Source organism: Cantharellus anzutake, assembly GCF_015039405.1.
Source record: "Cantharellus anzutake strain C23 chromosome Unknown EI90scaffold_99, whole genome shotgun sequence".
NCBI lineage: Eukaryota > Fungi > Basidiomycota > Agaricomycetes > Cantharellales > Hydnaceae > Cantharellus > Cantharellus anzutake.
The window spans coordinates 1-16,287 of record NW_024067049.1 but is presented as its reverse complement, the minus strand read 5'-3'; the positions used below and the strand labels follow the sequence as shown (position 1 = coordinate 16,287).

General features: G+C 48.6%; 8 protein-coding genes across 8 annotated transcripts; 5 read left to right on the top strand and 3 right to left on the bottom strand.

Moving 5' to 3' along the window:
* Positions 1-127: 127 nt before the first annotated feature.
* EI90DRAFT_3293275 (uncharacterized protein) lies at positions 128-1,897 on the top strand (the record flags this gene model as incomplete). Its single annotated transcript, XM_039067368.1, has 5 exons — positions 128-213; positions 552-877; positions 1,013-1,077; positions 1,169-1,246; positions 1,346-1,897. The coding sequence occupies 5 exons, from the start codon at positions 128-130 to the stop codon at positions 1,454-1,456; spliced, it is 666 nt and encodes a 221-aa protein (XP_038909694.1). The 3' UTR covers positions 1,457-1,897.
* A 1,564-nt stretch (positions 1,898-3,461) lies between these two features.
* Positions 3,462-4,430, top strand: EI90DRAFT_3021046 (uncharacterized protein; the record flags this gene model as incomplete). The annotated part of the gene is made up of 4 exons (XM_039057599.1): positions 3,462-3,545; positions 3,605-3,692; positions 3,753-3,838; positions 4,281-4,430. The coding sequence occupies 4 exons, from the start codon at positions 3,462-3,464 to the stop codon at positions 4,428-4,430; spliced, it is 408 nt and encodes a 135-aa protein (XP_038909693.1).
* A 543-nt stretch (positions 4,431-4,973) lies between these two features.
* Positions 4,974-5,823, top strand: EI90DRAFT_3021045 (uncharacterized protein; the record flags this gene model as incomplete). The annotated part of the gene is made up of 6 exons (XM_039057598.1): positions 4,974-5,039; positions 5,064-5,084; positions 5,219-5,295; positions 5,333-5,348; positions 5,377-5,502; positions 5,563-5,823. The coding sequence occupies 6 exons, from the start codon at positions 4,974-4,976 to the stop codon at positions 5,821-5,823; spliced, it is 567 nt and encodes a 188-aa protein (XP_038909692.1).
* Positions 5,824-6,893: 1,070 nt separating this feature from the next.
* EI90DRAFT_3021044 (uncharacterized protein) lies at positions 6,894-7,750 on the bottom strand (the record flags this gene model as incomplete). Its single annotated transcript, XM_039057597.1, has 5 exons — positions 6,894-6,992; positions 7,054-7,095; positions 7,145-7,396; positions 7,417-7,613; positions 7,654-7,750. 5 exons carry the CDS (start codon positions 7,748-7,750, stop codon positions 6,894-6,896), a joined length of 687 nt encoding a protein of 228 aa, XP_038909691.1.
* An 828-nt stretch (positions 7,751-8,578) lies between these two features.
* Positions 8,579-11,273, bottom strand: EI90DRAFT_2710132 (AMP deaminase). Its single transcript, XM_039053497.1, has 10 exons — positions 10,567-11,273; positions 10,499-10,512; positions 10,336-10,444; positions 10,034-10,274; positions 9,938-9,972; positions 9,466-9,881; positions 9,344-9,405; positions 9,005-9,285; positions 8,906-8,941; positions 8,579-8,846 (listed from the first exon to the last, which is right to left on the bottom strand). Exons 1-10 carry the CDS (start codon positions 11,224-11,226, stop codon positions 8,676-8,678), a joined length of 2,025 nt encoding a protein of 674 aa, XP_038909690.1. The 5' UTR covers positions 11,227-11,273; the 3' UTR covers positions 8,579-8,675.
* A 1,650-nt stretch (positions 11,274-12,923) lies between these two features.
* EI90DRAFT_3083561 (uncharacterized protein) lies at positions 12,924-13,483 on the top strand. Its single transcript, XM_039062068.1, has 3 exons — positions 12,924-13,051; positions 13,108-13,298; positions 13,354-13,483. The coding sequence occupies exons 2-3, from the start codon at positions 13,109-13,111 to the stop codon at positions 13,404-13,406; spliced, it is 243 nt and encodes an 80-aa protein (XP_038909689.1). The 5' UTR covers positions 12,924-13,051; position 13,108; the 3' UTR covers positions 13,407-13,483.
* EI90DRAFT_2710751 (uncharacterized protein) lies at positions 13,419-14,000 on the bottom strand. The gene has a single exon (XM_039053498.1). The coding sequence runs from the start codon at positions 13,892-13,894 to the stop codon at positions 13,535-13,537; it is 360 nt and encodes a 119-aa protein (XP_038909688.1). The 5' UTR covers positions 13,895-14,000; the 3' UTR covers positions 13,419-13,534.
* A 503-nt stretch (positions 14,001-14,503) lies between these two features.
* On the top strand, positions 14,504-16,098 carry EI90DRAFT_3293269 (nucleoside phosphorylase domain-containing protein; the record flags this gene model as incomplete). Its single annotated transcript, XM_039067367.1, has 7 exons — positions 14,504-14,641; positions 14,697-14,781; positions 14,843-14,890; positions 14,944-14,984; positions 15,037-15,294; positions 15,355-15,531; positions 15,576-16,098. The coding sequence occupies 7 exons, from the start codon at positions 14,504-14,506 to the stop codon at positions 15,669-15,671; spliced, it is 843 nt and encodes a 280-aa protein (XP_038909687.1). The 3' UTR covers positions 15,672-16,098.
* Positions 16,099-16,287: the final 189 nt, after the last annotated feature.

The window sequence follows — 16,287 nt, the reverse complement described above, 5'->3', positions numbered from 1 at the left end:
GACCTAAACGCTCACGAACGGCCAAGATGTAGAGGGGAAAAAAAGCGGTTGCCCTGCTGGTGAGAACCCATGTAACCAGGTGGGAGGTTCATCAGCGGGCACCAACATCTGAATCTTCCTCGCCATCATGCAGGCCGAGATGTTTGAATTGAAAATAGCGGATCGACTTTTTTTCCCGCACTGGCCCACAACGCCGCATCAAGGTCATATCCGGTGAGTGATGTCTTCACTTCTGGAAGAACGCCACGCCATTGATCCCTGCTACCATAACGGATGTCAGGGACCTCGGCTCCTATAGCCAGTTAAAAGAAAAAAATTGCAATACTCGCGAACAGCACCGGCACAAACCGCGCTGATTAAGCTTCCACTCGGCTCGACACCTCGACTCTCGAAGGGATTTCAGAGATTGAGGGGTAACGTGAACACAAGAGTGGCTAGTTGGCCGACCATATGAGATTTCCCGTAACCGGGAACTCTGGGTAACAGATAGAGCATGACTGCGTGCCAATCATCACAAGGATGTTGTTGAGAACAACTTTATGGTCTCATAGGCTGTATTTCGGGAGCGATGAATTGCTAAACGTGTCGAAAGAATTCATCAGGCGAGTCAACGAACGAACTGCTGACCTTCCTCTAGCGATCAGGGTTGGTGTCTACAACTTGAAATTGGATGATCTCAATGGCTACGTGGCTCATCGTCCGTTTGGACTTGAAAGGACCAGAAGTGGACCATCTGCTGGAAACGCTGAGTCAAACATGATCCAGCAGGTGTGTCTTCGCCCTGGCGTTGGCATAATGTGGTTGTACTGGAGTGTGCAAAGAGTGCAACGGATGGGGAGAGTGGCGTTCGATAGTCAGACGGAGACGAGAATTCCAGGTTGGTGATGAGTAGCTGTATAATTATTGATGAAGGTTTCTGTAAAAGATCAAGTCGATGGATAGATATCTGAGTTTGAATCGAGCGGCCCAGCGCTATAGTGATACTGCAATCATCTCATGAGACGACCTCTAGATAATCTTCAAGCTGACAAGATTTGGGAGACTCGACAAAGCTCAGCAGAAGTGATGAATCATTTGGTTCGCCACTATCCTCCTCTCCACCAAAAGGGGCAGTCAATCCAATGTCCAGAGAGCACACATGAAATCGGATATTCGCACATGCCAATAGCAAGCAACAGCGTTCGGACAACGGGAAAGTCCGTCGCCCTCCGGACATCAGAATAGTGTAGTTCTTCCAAAGCAGTCGGTACGCAAAATACTGGAATTGTTGGTTTACCAGGGAAACACTGAACAAAAACTACTTCTGCAAGAAAGCCTGGCCAGGATGTACAACCCAACTTCGTAGGGGAGATTCTATGGAGTCAACAAGGACGAACACCGATGGGACAATTCGGTTGTCGAGTTTCCATCCTCACCCTCGAACGCCTATAGCATGAGTGGCGTAAACCCGAAATAGAGAGGGGTCTGTTTGATGGACATCTGCTCCACCGAGTGGCTGGGGTAGTGGCTGCCCCACAGCATCTTTCTGTTGAACGAACACAATATGGTTAGAAGGTGTCGGTACAAACAAGTGCAAATACAGGCCTTGACCCCACGCAACCGCAATTGGACGGCCTCCTCCAGCCTCAATGACAAACAATATACGACGCTCCAGTTATCGACTTACAATGGATTATTTGTTCTTTAGCAAGCACCCAAGTGTGGTCCGCTTCAGCAGGCACTGATCCCGGCCGGTGACCTTTGTCTGTGCATTCGCAAGGTTGTGGGATGTTTGGTCGACTGGTGGCAAGTGACATCGCCCCCCATGGAAAGGGGTCAGGGAGAGAAAGCGACATTAACCTTAATCTATCATTTTAACCACCTAATGCTGTAGATATTTGTTGCGATTTATGCAAAGGATAAAAGGCGTTTGTGCTCGCTTACGTCAGCGACCAAAGGTATATATAATACCAGCATGATAACACCTGATTTGTTCACTGATCGCGAAAGCCTTGTCAATCTTTCAACCTTGATGTAGCTGGAAGACCTAGCTTTCGCGTAAATCAATGCCGTGTTACCAGTATCGATGGCCCTGTGTTTGAGCTGTGCCATTTTTGTCAGTCACGGTTACATCTCTGTTCATGCTGTCTCTTCCTTTAGCGCTCTCCATGTTCTGCATCATGTCACTTTTTTGTTATTTGCTAATGTTATGGGACTTAATTACGAGCTTGATTTGCGCTGGTGCTTGCGCACATGCAAAATACAGAAGGTGTAAATTTGTCAGGATCCGGGGGGCTGGCGTGACGAAAGGCGCTACGATGGGGATCCTGTGGCAGTCGGGCGGTGGGGGATGCTTTAGTGGTTACCATGCTGAGTCGATGTTCATATGGTCTTTTGCCTGATCTACAGTGCCATCACAATATCACGCATCGGTAATGCTTCCAACTCACCGTAAGCGCGCGCTATACCTTTGTCTCGGTTGGCCAAATTCAACCAACCTGCAAAATGCCTCACGAACTAATCAAACTCTCATTGTGTGTGTGTGGCATGAATCAGCAGGCAAAAGCCTTGACACATCTATAGGGGGGGTCCAGGTCGCGCATGCTACAAGTTGCCACGATGCGAAAATTGCGTGCGCGTAGATTTGGATCCGATGTTGGCTGGTGATGCACGGAAAAGAATAAACAGACACCTCGTGAGCTTGGCCAAAAGTTTTAAGTGAGAAATGATCTGTCAAAAAAACAGAAGTGATTCTCAAGTTAGAATCCGGCCAGACTGGGCGATCGAAGGGATCCTAGATATAGATCGTCACCGCAGTCCTTTGGGCCGCCAAAGCCGAAGTCAACCCTCATACTAAAGCGAAGTCTAGACTTTGGGGCTGTCATGTCAATAAATTGTTACCGCAAGCGCAATAAAGTTCAGGAGTACAATATGTTCCAAGGTACCATTTTGAGTTTGTCAATTTTGTTGGCGAGAAACTCTGCCTGGATCATATAGATCTACTTTGTTAATCGGAAGTCAAGGATAACAGTGCCCCAGGCTTGAAAACAAAAACAGTTATAAAGGACTGTCCGGTACCTTTGTCTTGGTTGTAAATCCCTTGCCTAGTATGGGACTAGGTTTTCGTAATTGAGAATACCCGCGCGGCCGGGCCGTATTATCATAGGCTCACGAATGTTGTAGGTTTCATTTTTCTGCGCAGTGGGGGATTACACTGGGAACCAGCCATAAGCCATGAGGGTCAGCCACAAGTGGGGAATCACCCCTGGGCCCAAGGGTTTCTGCAAGGACCGTGCGATCACGGCGTGTATCCCCCCTATAAGACTGCACGTTATTGTTGATATGATGGATCGAGTCTCTCCTCTCCTTTCCCATCGTCTTCATAACAACAAAACCCCAGCCAACTGAGTATCCGAATATTCCACATTTCCTAATGAACGAACATGCTCTGACCTGGTTTATATTAGCGAACTTCATCTGACATGGTTTTGAATACCATATGGGAGATGTTACGTCAGGCATTTGAAGCTATTAAGGGCGCGCTTGCTAAAGTAAAGGAATTATTGGTGAATGTAACAAAAATTTTGTTGCTGCAAATCTTACCCTCACCGTACTTCGGCCACAGGCACTTCGGAAGTCCATAGAACTACTGGGCAGGATATTGCATGCAGTAGGGGTGGTAATTGTTGAGGAGATTGAATCCCTCATGGAGCGTACGTGACACCCCTATCCGCTCCTCATGAAGCTCGCTACTAAACGCCAAGCTATTCCAGGGATCCATAACTGTCACACCCCATTGGATTGGGCCAGATTCACGTGTGAATTGCTACTCATCTACGTCGCTCCCACAGTTATCGTAGTATGTCACAAGCAATTCCCTATTGTTCCAAGCGCCCACTCTGACTCCAGTTTGCAGGCCTCCGGGCCGCATTGGCTAGTTCTTCTGGTTTTATCCATTCGCACACTTGTTATAGTTTGGAGAGTGCTGAGGCAAATGGGATACCTATAAGAGCGTGCCGATCTTTTGTGCAGCGGCACACCAAATGGTGCCGGCGGAAAGGTGACCCCGAGGAGAACTGCCAACGACGGAGAACAGGCTGAGTGAGCGCCGCACCAAGCCTCGGAGGATTGGAGATCATAGTTGCGCCCCAAGTGAAGGCAGTGCCCAGACTTCAGTGAATGGTACTCACCCCTGTTAAATTATAATGAACCCAAAGCCTTCATGCAGATTGCCGATCTGAAATCTGCTAGCGCCTCATGGCTTTATCATTGATCCACAGCACTCGCTCCATGCTGACTAGGTAAGGCGAAAGGATTGCCACTGCCGCAAGCACGATGGAGTGGGGCGCTGGCACCACGCATCGGCCCGCCCATGGCCGTTGTTAGGACGTAAGGCAGGATACCAGCCTCTGAGTCAGAACACTCCAGAATTTTGCCAACAATTCTGGTAGAGAATGACACCTTAAGATCTCGCTAGCTGAGACAGGAATTTCCCGAATTTTTTGAACAGTAAACACGGCCCATCGATCGTTAATTGGGACGCTGAACTACCTTGGGGGCCTACTCCATGCTTGGCCTCGCTGTTATCCTGGGGTATTCGATTCTACATTTTTTTCGTCATTTTCGTGGTGCCGAAAGTAGTTGGATCATCCATGAAATATATGACTATTGTTTGTTTAATTTGTCAAGATGGTAAATACTGTGCCTGCTTTATATTACTAATTGCTTACCGATTTTATGGAGCTTCCATTTCAGTTGTCTCCCATATCATTAAATTGTCTATATGAAAGTGGGGGATTAGCCATAGCTACAAGAAACAACGATAAGCTGTGAGGACTAGCCAGAAGCGGAGAACCCAGTTTGGGTCGCAAGGTGGTTCTACAGAACCATGCAATCGTGGCGTGTATCAATCGTCTTTTGCCTAAGTAAGGCCGCAATGCCCCTGTTCATAGAGTCTAGCTCCTCCCACTCATCGTTTTGGTCTTCGTGGAATAATGACGGATTTTGAGCCAAAACTTGCCAACGTAGCATGTCCAGATCTTCAACACTCCCGCGGGAGTGTGCTTTGACTTTATTCGTACCAGGAAACATCATTTAACACGAGTGTCAGTACTGTGATATGGGAGATATTACGCCCAGCACTTCAAGGCACTGTTGGGAATGCGTTCGCTGGGAAATGTAACAACATCCTCTTTATTACAATCTCACACTCTCACCCCAAATTTCAATTGATTTGCAGGCACTTCCGAACTCTGCGGAACAGCTGCACGCGGTGCTAGGCGTCGCAGGGCTAGGCGTTGCGATTGCTCTTGCATTGTGGCAAGCAAAAGAGCTTCTGCCAACTGACAAATAGGCATCTATTCCAAAGGGTATGTGACGCTTGTCTGCTCCTCATAGGGTTCGCTACTAAACGGGAAGGCAACTCCAGAGGGCATTACCTGTTTGGCTATATGGGATATCATCAAAGATATGGGCGAAAAGCTGACAACCTTACTTTTCCAAATTGCTCCTCGAATCGTCGCGGTATGCCCCAAATAATCCCTCATTGGCCCAAACGCCCACTCTGACTTCGGTGACTGGCAGCAAGTCGCGCGGCCATGGGTAGCCATTTCGGTTGCCTTTATCAGTTTCATACTTAAGAGGAGAGTTTGGAAAACAGCGGAAGATGAGATTGACCCTGACGAAGCTCAAAAATTCCAAGAGAAAAGTGGACAAGCTAAGACGAAGAGGGAGAAGAACCGGGAGAAACGGAGAAAGCACCGCGTCAAAGCTAGGAAGGGCAGCCAAAGACTACCAGTGTTATTATTGCATCCAGCGTTCTTGGCAGTGCTTTTAGTAGCATGATTGCGGGCTTGTCCAGTGATAGTGAGTGAAGGTTTCGGGATTTCCGGTTCCGGAAGAGCTAGCTTCTCTTTTTCCCTTTCACTTTTCGACTGCCACTTTCTCACAAAACCGCTGTAATATCGATCTGCTACTGGTGTACCTGCTAGCTCCCATGACGATTCACATGCCTATATGTAAATTAATTAGGCGCAGTCGTCAAGTTGAGTATCCCGACATAACTAGCTTACCGATCGGCAACTACTGGGATCGACACCAATGAAGCGCAACGCGAAAATTTCACGGGTCTGTTCGGGTCGAAACGTAAGAGCTGCATTGCATTGAGAAGAGGTCTTGCCATCCGTCTGTTGTGATCATAGAAGAGGACGAGGAATGACGAGTTGCTGAGGTAATGAACAAGACCAAGGCGGCGTCGCGTTTTTACATAGTCCGGAACAATGAATTGCTTGTCATCGGCCTTGGAAGTATTCTATTTTAGTCCAAGACAGTGCAGATGGCGAATAGACTTTGAAGATAGACTTGTTGGTGCAAACACATTGTAAATACGTGTTTCAGATCGCTTTCCAACAACTTGAACAAGTACCGGCATTTGATCTGATCAAGCTTTGTGTGAGAACCGATACCGAAGCCAAGGAAAAAAAAACACCCAAGCAACGTCGGAGGCCAGGTGAATTCGTGGAGTTTGCCGATCGAACACTGACCAGAAACTAATCTCGCCTCACGTCATGCTTTGTTCTAACCTGAGTCTGACGGTTCCCTCTGAATATAATGTTTTACCCCTGAAAGGAAAAAGGCTACTGCACCTGACCCCTTTAAGGATGGAACACAAAATATATGGGTACTTAGAAGGTTCCGGCAGGGTGAGCCAGACCCAGACAAGCCGTCTTTCACCGGCATTGTGTCAAATAGACACTGTCTTGTCTCACTGATGTGCTACGATCTACCCCCCACACATCGTGGACCAAATTCCACTCAGTTCTAGTAGATGGTCTGGGACAGCATTAGTCGAAACATTCTCCGGTGCGTCAGTATATGAGCATGCCGGCCGTCCCTCGGGCCCACGCTTCCGGGTTTCACTCAGCGCAAATGCGTCTCTCAGACCATCCTGGATCATTCAACCTGAATTGAGTGATGTGAGTCGCAGATGCCACACACTCCCGATCTTGACTGGTCTGAACGATTTCAGTCAAGATCATGATCAAGCCCTCTGACAGGACGTGTATAAAAACCCACCTGGACGACCTCTGCCTCCCATCCCCCCATCTCCGATAGCGTCTGATCACATCAAGACTGCCAGGTGCGCCTCTAGATTCACACCACTTACTTCTCTCGGCCATTCTTGCCCGGGCCTTGCACAAGGTTTGCACCCCGATTTCAGTGCAGGGCGGCCCATTGTGTGACTAGCTTCATCAACATCAGCAAAGACCCCCAGCAGGCTCTTTAAGGTTGCTAGCGCCCTCATTTGAGAGATCTGCTGGCTGGACTTTGCGATGAAGGGGACTTTTTCTCGGTGACAGTGCCTCCTTGGGCCATTATATCCTTTACCCCTATCCACTCTACTCTTCAACACTTTCAACTGCCTCGGATAAATTGTACGTGCAGTAAGTGAGATGGTGCATCTTGGCCCTCACCACCAATCTCTGCCCATACTCCGCTCCAGTACGGCCTAGTGCGCCGGAACGACCCTGGATTGAGACCCGCCCCTTGCGCAGGGGCCTTGCCCTTGCGCGCAAGAAGGAAGCCGGTCGTCAGGATGCTACCCAACACGTGTACGGTACTTCCGGATCCAGTTACTGCGATCACTTTTAGTCATGTATCTTAACTACAACGAACCGGGGGTTTTTAGTGGATCCACCACACTGTTCTTCGGGGCTCTGGCCCACATCCGAAGTTCGTCCGAAGGGATTTTCCTCCGTGATGCTGGTGGCATCAAGATCAAAAAAAAAAATTCACTCATGAAGTCTTGGACATTGTCCAAGGGGTGTCATATGTTGATTAGGGCGCCTGTGGCGATTTTGCGTGTTAAAATTCTTAATTTGAATACGGTGTACACATCATTTCGCGCCCGTTTAGTCGCATCGGGGGTATTCGCGAAAATTTATAGGACCCGCTATTCCGTAGGGAGAATAACAGGCAGTCGGTGATTAGGGAATGCAAGGCGTACTGCAAACGAAATTGAGGGGCGTATCTGAGGGCGAGATCCTCATAAGGGACGGTAGCGTAAACACATCCTGTGCAAAAGAGCGCAATGGCCACACCGCACGCAAGGAAACTAGGCTAACATCGTATTTAAGAGGTAAGACATGATTGCTGTCCTCAAGGTTTACTGACCATCCTCATGGCAGTCGTAGGTCGGGGGGTTGGTCGATTAGCCCCTTAAAGTACATGTCTAAAGCCCATCGAATCAGGTAGCTACCCCTAATCAAAAATCAACGGGCAGACACGTTGTTGATCGCGTTCCAATCGTTTTGGCAGCCTGGTTGGAAAAGATCGATACAAGATCGGTTCTACTGTATGAATGTAAATGCAACCAGAAGGAACAGTAGCGCCCGTGCTACACGAGACGCGGCGCAATGGATGATGCAAGCGAGTTGCGGGACTTGGCAAGAGCTCTAGGCCAGAGAATACAAGGGGAAGTGGCGATAGGAGGAAATTGGCCATGTCTTGGCGACTCGTGATGCCTCCTTTCAATTCGCCATTTCGACCGAATTCTGGTATCGCTCGGAAAGGTCAGCAAGACTCGGTACTTTGTCTCCGCTCGAACGTATCATTTCCAATTCTTGCAGCAGGGTATCGTGGCGATACATGAGGCGGATATCGGGTAGGTTCGTCTTCGGAAGATCAAACATCAATCCTCAAGTAAATTTACCGAAGGGACAACGAACCTTATGGATATCATTTCCCTCCGCCCCAGGAAGATACCAATTCTTCCCGAGCCAATGACGTTTGATTTCCATCTCGAAGCCGGATTGAATCACGGAATTGCGCGCCAACTCTGCCAGCGAGGCTTGAGGAAACTTGTAAATCTATACCCCTTCCGAGTTTAGCTGGAGTAATCCCTAAATGCTTAGGTGACGCGCCATACGTGGGTTGCAACACTATATTCCTCAAGCAATGGCTCCTGATAAGATTGAGCACCGTCAGTCCATCCATATGTTTGGCAGCAAATTATGTCCCTCCCCACCTTGGTGTAATGGAATTGAAGTGGATCGTCAGTACTCAGGCTGACATTCAGTCCAGTATTAAAAAAGTCGGGGAATGGATTCCTTTCGTAAGTTAGAAACAGCGCATTATTGCTCAGGGGACTCATGGCCATTCCTATCTGCTTGAGATAGAATAAATATTGAAGGGCTGGCACTTTCCGAAGCAGGATACCATGAGAGATGGAGTGAGCTGCCAAGAATGCTGAAGTCAAGTTATCTGTGTCCCCAGCTTCCCCACAATGTGGGCGAAAGACGAACGTATCTAGTTAAGGAGTTGATTAGAAGAGGAGCCCTCGATTCAGAGTATTGGTCAACGCAACTGAATCCACGAGCTCTCCGCCAGTTGTTAAGGTCCGCCATATTGGCATACATATAATAGGTCCTGCATTGGTAGGCAATCTTAGCGAGTATACTCAGCTGGTCATTCATCTACCATTCTCACCAGTAGCTGTACGGAGGGTTCTGAGTTGTATTCCATGATTTTGCACGGGGGTATTTTCGATGCATTCGTCGTTCTGGTTTCGATTCGTCGTCCACGCTGTCAAAGCCAACCACACGCCGAAGGAACACATGAAGCTCAGGGTGAGAGCTGGGATCCTTGGTGACTTCGAATAGGGGTTGGAAGATATCTAATGGGTGAGAAATTAATGAAGTCCGTGGGTCGGCGCGATACGCACTTCGGATTAAATCTTCAAAATTATCGATGGTCCCGGCCTCCTTGTAAAGACTGTATAAACGGGGCACTTGAACCAGCCACCTAACATTATGCGAGTAAAGTTTGTTGTTGATTATCCATTTAGCGAGCTTGTCCCATTCCTCAAGAGAGCGTCCATAAATGCTAATCCGCCATTCGCAGTTCTTCAAAGATACTGATAAGCCTCGGAGAATCAGATAGTCCACGGGAAAGTGCATACCTGGTATTTGCTCTGTTCTAGGTCATTCATTAGCTCTAAGCAAACAGGAATTCCATGAGAACCTAAACGAGGATCGGGTCGAAACATTGAACGTACCCTGAGTCAATTCTGCCAAATATCTCCCTTTGATAAGGTTATCTGTCTTAAGGAATATTTCTCTTAGTCTACTCTCTCCGATGGGATTGTATTTTAGGTTGAACTTGTCGAAACGATGGAAGGAATCCTGATGGGCATGCATATCCAATGTGTCGATGGACAAATCATATGCACTAAGGTTCAGCGACTGGAAAACTTGTGTAAGCGTCAGATATTTGTTGTCCCGGAATATGACCACGTCCTATCAAGATAACGAAAAGATTGAATTGGATAGGTCGAGGCAAGCAGCGAATCCTGCTTACATCAGGGTTACATTTCATCTTGTGTTTGATGAATCGCAGGAGGTGCTTCTGATTCATGCTGCTGGAGTGGTGTACGTGGGTGTCCACCTTACGGGTATTGTAGAAATCACTGTAGAAGGTTGTCGGTCCGTAGGTCATTCGTTAGCGCCGAATGCAGTCTTACCGATGTGGAACCCTCTAAGGGGACGTGAACGTGAGATATTAACATGATGAGTGCAACAAATCACTCACTTTCATTTCAGCAAGCTCCTTAAACTCATAGAGTAAGGTGTACATAGACATTTTGTTTTGCAAATACTTCAGTCGCCGAAAGGCAAAGCTCTTATTAGGGCCATCCGAAATGACACCAAGAACATAATCCAGATCCATGAAATATTCCCGGATCGACGGAATGTCAAAAAGGGGTTTCCGAGAGCCTGGTGCTTCGGATGCAGTCTGGACGCAAGAAATCGCATCATAGGTTTGATATACCCCTTCGTCCAGTGCAAAATCCCAAGTCGCCATATCTCCCTCAGCAATGCCTGGAATCTCGCATTTTGTAAAATCGAATTCTTCGTTACCGCTAACGTGTTTTCGATCGGTGGCAGGGTTCGGGTGGGCTTCAAGAGACCCAGCGTCACTCCGATGCCAATGTGGTGGTGGTGGAGGCGGGAAAATCTCCCATGCGATATGCTCTCTCTTGGGATTATCCTGGGCTGCAGGGTTTGCACGGGGGTAGGAGGTGATTGGTGCATCTACCTTGATACAAGGCACATCACGGACGGACTCATCTATGTCAGCGAATTCTGCATCGTGGTCGCGTGGATTGTCGCCCAATCGCTGAAGTGAGCGCTGCATGTATTTGTCACGGAGTTCTAGACACTTCTGAAACAAGGCATACAGTGCTTTCATTTCAGGTGACAATGCCAGCTGAGGTTCTACGAGCGCATTTCAGAACTTTGGAACAAAAATAGTTGGAAGAACGACTGGGTCATGACTAACGAGGAACAGAATGGGTATGCACATCCTTCGAGTGCTCGTCCTCCTCTTCTCCGTCGATCGCGCTGTCATCTGCAAACATTTCCGGAGGGAGCGTCAAGTTAGGAATCTCACTCGGTGAAGGAGGGCGCGCAGAAGTTGTTGGGGAGATAGGAGTAAAACCGAGACCAAGTTCGCTGACATGTCCCGGACTAGTAGACAGCAAGGATCCGGAAGTAGAATGCTGTTGTGCGTAATATTTCCCCTCTATCTGGAAATACAGAAGGCGGCGGCAGAGCGGTTAACGGGCTAACGGTAAACAAAACGACGATACTCATACACTATGCATCACTCTCTCGTCAGTATATCCAAAAAACCCGTCTCTTGTTAACGGAATAGGAATGCCTGGGCTGCTGTTGGGGTTTCCCAACCTATCGAGAGACTCTCCAGACGAATTCCTTGAGATATTTGTTGTAGGAACATGGTTATCCTTAGTAATATCGTTCATTGACGACAATCTAGTTTGAGTGGAGTCAAAACAGTAACTGGCGCCTGAGCAGGCACACGTGACTAGCATAATGCGGAACTACCCGATCCAATTCCACTTGGTTCTACCAAATGCGTGGGCGATAACGCAGGAGACGGTTTGAGCGGCAACATGCAATGACTTGAGCAACTTTACCCGATGGTCACAAGCACTGATGAGGAAAACGCAGGCAGAGACCTAGAGCGGAACAGAAGAAACTGTAACAGGGATTGAAGAGCTGACGAGCGTCACACAAGCGCCAAACGAAGGAGTTATGGCACGTACAGTTGAGTATCTGGAAAGGTCTCAAACGTTTCTAGATACAATCGATGTGTCAACTTTTCATGAGGACCAGCTACGTGCATACAGTATTATTACGCACCACTTTGCAGCAAGGCAGCGGGGAGAACAGCCAGAACAACTGCAAATGATTCTGACAGGAGAAGGAGGTCCAGGGAAGTCACGCGTCATCCATTCAGTGGTAGAGTATTTCAGGAAGCAAAACGCGAGCGATAAGATTGCGTTGGGGGCTTACACTGGAATAGCGGCAAGTCTCATCGGGGGCAAGACTTTACACGTCCTTTTTGGACTGGGTGCACGTGGAGCAAAGATGCCGAGTGGGCGGAAAATCGAAAAATTGTCATGATACTGGTGGCAAAAGGAGTATTTGATCATCGACGAGTACTCGATGGTGTCTCGAACGTTATTGGGACGAATTTCGTCTGTCTTGGAACTCATTCATCCTGAGGAGACTACAACAAACCCATGGGGAGGAGTTAACGTTATTATTTGTGGAGATTTTCATCAGCGGAACAAAGCCGAGGTGCCCCCCTTTACTGGCCACTGAGCCGCGAAAATAATACAGCAGAGGAGATGACAGGGAGCGAGCTTTACGCGTGATTCCGAGTAGTAGTGTGTCTAACACAGCAGGTGCGGGTGCAAGGCGAAGCACGGACGGAATTCCTTCGATACGCCCGGCACGGAAAGTGTGAAGAGCGGCACTTGACGATGCTACGGAGTCTGTTGGTGGGAGGGATGAATATTGAGAGCTTGGGATACAGAAGAATGGGAGCGGTACTGGTGACATCACATCACGCAGTGTGAACGCAATGGAATGAACTGGCATTGCGTAAGCATTGTGAAAGGACGGGAAACACCTTGTATCGTTTTCACGCAGAGGATACGATACGAGGGCAAGAATTGACGTTGAGTGAGCGGTGGGCACATCATGTGCTAAAAGACAACCAGTATTCAGCCCGGTTGAAACGTCAAGGAGGCTTGCAACGCACAATGGAACTGGCAATCGGATGCAAAGTCATGATCACATCCAACATCGACACAGACATAGCAAACGGAGCGCGCAGAGAGATCGTGGACATCTGGGCAGATCCACGGGAAGAGCCCCAGAGGGAGGGAGTTGTTCAGAACGTGAAATATCCGCCTTGCTGTGTATTGGTGAAGATGGAACGAATCCGGGGACCTGAGATCGGCAACTTAGGAGAGAAAACGATCCCAATTTTTCCAGTGGTACGCACGATCGATTTGTTTAGCGGGAAAGGAAAAAAGAAGGTGGAGCGACGGCAGATAACCATGGACCTCGCATATGGATTTATGGATTATCGAGCACAAGGACAAACGATGGGCAGACATCGGGACGCCACCAAGGGGAGCGTTAACACCTTTTAACGCATACGTGACGCTTTCCCGTGCTAGGGGTCAAGAAAAAATGCGGTTAATCCGGGATTTCAAAGATACATTATTCGCAATGATGCCCTGCGATGTACTGGAGGAGGACAAACAACCGGAACTTAACCAGCGAACCAAATCTGAATGGGAGCAGAAAATGGTGGGAGGAAGAATTGGAGAAAGTGGTGGAGAAGAAGTTGAGGGCGATAGTGGGCGATGTACAATAGATAAAGAAAAGTAGAACGAAAGAGGAGAAAAAGGAAAGAACGAGCAGGCAGAGAGGAAGGACACGATAGGCACACACATACCGAAAGAGGGCTCAAAGGGAGAGGTAAGAAGACCACAGGATACGAGCGGAAAGCAGTGGGCAGCACAGTACAGCAAGGACATACTGAACGCCCGAGAAGATCAACAGAGGGAAGAAGACAGAAAACTTGGGAGCAGGACGCACCAAGGAAGGGCCATAGGCCTGGTCACACAGAAGTGGGAGGGAAAGGACGGCTAGTGGCACGAGAACAAGGGGAAGAGAAAACCCGCTGGACTTGCAAGGATAGATAGACAGCGTTATTGCAGCTTTCTGAGAGATGTTATTATTATCTCATCATTGGTCAAATAAAGATCGAAATAGCCTCGCATATGCCGTAATGGAGTCACGCCTGTATGTAGCGGAGTTGGGCGGAGTTGGGCGGATATAATTGAACGAGGAGGGCAAGCATACAGTAAACAGAAATGAGTAATGAATAGGCCCACGGACAAAAGAGGAAAGTAGATGACATAATTTCAGCGTTGAGAATTTATTAATATCGCAGCAGCAAGTGACTGATCTGCACAAGTGACTCTGCAAAGTAACACCTCAAGGCAACGCATGAGGGCAGCCACTGAACTCCTCACTACCTTCGCTTCGGCTCTGAAAATCATTCATGATCGTCTATCCGAACGACTGAGGACGCCGCAAATCGCAATTGTCTGTGGTTCCGGCCTTTCGACATTAGGGCGTCTATGAGGGAGAGAACCATAATTGCATATGCAGATATTGAAGGTCTCGCCACCAGCACGGTACCAGGACAAATTAGTGCGTTGGCATTCGGTCTGATAGGCGAAGGTGAAGGTGTCCCCGTGGTCGCAATGCTCGGACGAGTGAGCAATCAAGTCCAGGCATTAGTAATAATAGGGCATACTGATATTATATCAGTTTCATCCGTACGAAGGCTACCAGCTATCTCAAGTGGTCTACCCCATTCGCCTATTGGCTTTATTAGGAGTAAAGGACATCATAAGTTGAGACACCCTTCCCACCTTCACTTCCATCGACCGTTATTGACTTTCGCCCCTATCCAGTCACGAATGCCGCTGGTGGCCTCAACCCGTCAAACCCTGTTGGGACAAGTACAATCGCGTCTACCTTCCCCAAATCCTTGACTAACTTCCTTTCCACCCAGTCGTCGTGGTTCACGATCACATTGCTTTGCCCAATTTAACTGTAAGCAGACTCCACGAGGAGCCTTGACACTCCAGGCTAAATTATTATGCAGGGACCGCTAAACGCACTACTAGGACCCGTCCTAACACCTCCTTTCGACACACGCTTCGTCCCCCTTTCTAATGCTTATTCATTCTCACTCCGCAAGCTTGTCTTTAAGGCTGCTTACAACCTAGGCCTCCCTCGAGATGCACTTGCCGAGGGGACGTATGCATGGGTTAGCGGCCCAACATATGAAACTCCTGCAGAGGGCCGATTCTTGCGCAGCATCGGTGCCGACGTCGTCGGAATGAGTACCATCCCTGAAGTGGTGAGTCATCTTTCATCTTAGTCCTCGGGATATTGCGGTTGAAGACGCAACGCGGCGCAGGTAGCTGCTTGTCAAGCAGGGTTGCAAGTCATTGTTCTGTCATTGGTAACTAATGTAGTCGTAATCCCTGAAACCTACGCCTCTCCGAGAGAAGAATTTGAAGCAGAGGAAAGTGTTTTATCCCTTCCAATCCGGCTTGAGCATCCTGAAAATATCATAACTACAGCTCGCTGGGAGGTTTGTCCCACCTGCGACTCAACATGAGGTAACACATGCCGAAGTGTTGGAAAGTCGGTCGCCATAAAGCGGAAGTAATGAAGCAGCTTGTCGAAGCAGTCGTGGTGGCACGAGATGCCGAGAGAAAGCAGGCGACCTAGAGTTCTACTCGTTATAATGCCATCCCTTACTAGAGTGCTCGCCTTGCTTCCCCGGCCCCTTCGATGTATAAGAGCTTTCCTTTGTCTAATCTTTCATCTTACCACTTCCTTCGTCATCATTCTTATGTCTTATTCATCTCCCCTCCTAGCCTCGCTGCCGTACTCGAACAGTGAGTGGCATGCATGAGTGATTGAAGAAATAACCGAAATAACCGAAATAAATGAATGACGGAGAAAATATTCGCACGGTCAGAAGTTACGTAATTGTGGGCTGGGGAAGTGGCTCTGCCGTGCAGATAATTTGTACTCTATTTGTTATCCCCGTTATCAGGTGGCAGTACGTGCATGAGGGAAGGGGGCGGCAGGCCCCGGGGCGGTAGTGGCGGTGGCAGGCCTCGCGGTGGTAGCGGCGGTGGTAGGCCTCGCGGTGGTAGCGGCGGTGGTGGCCCCGCGGCGGCAGCGGCGGGCGCTGCGGTAGGTACGGGGGTGGTGGAAGCATGAATTGGTCCGCACCTTGACCCGCGACACCGCTTCCTAAGTCCGCATCGAAAATGGTGGACAGAATGGGTTTTACATGAGGCGATTTTTTGACGAATTTTTTGACGGACTTCACTTC

Coding starts and splice junctions, on each gene's coding strand:
- EI90DRAFT_3083561 (XM_039062068.1), top strand. CDS start 13,109: ATGGAACTGGCAATCGGATGCAAAGTCATGATCACATCCAACATCGAC. Junction 13,299..13,353: donor GATGGAACGAATCCGGGGAC/CTGAGATCGGCA, acceptor AGTGGTACGCAC/GATCGATTTGTTTAGCGGGA.
- EI90DRAFT_2710132 (XM_039053497.1), bottom strand. CDS start 11,226: ATGAAAGCACTGTATGCCTTGTTTCAGAAGTGTCTAGAACTCCGTGAC. Junction 9,882..9,937: donor TAGAACAGAGCAAATACCAG/GTATGCACTTTC, acceptor GTATCTTTGAAG/AACTGCGAATGGCGGATTAG. Junction 9,286..9,343: donor GCGGAGAGCTCGTGGATTCA/GTTGCGTTGACC, acceptor CTCCTTAACTAG/ATACGTTCGTCTTTCGCCCA.
- EI90DRAFT_2710751 (XM_039053498.1), bottom strand. CDS start 13,894: ATGTCCTTGCTGTACTGTGCTGCCCACTGCTTTCCGCTCGTATCCTGT.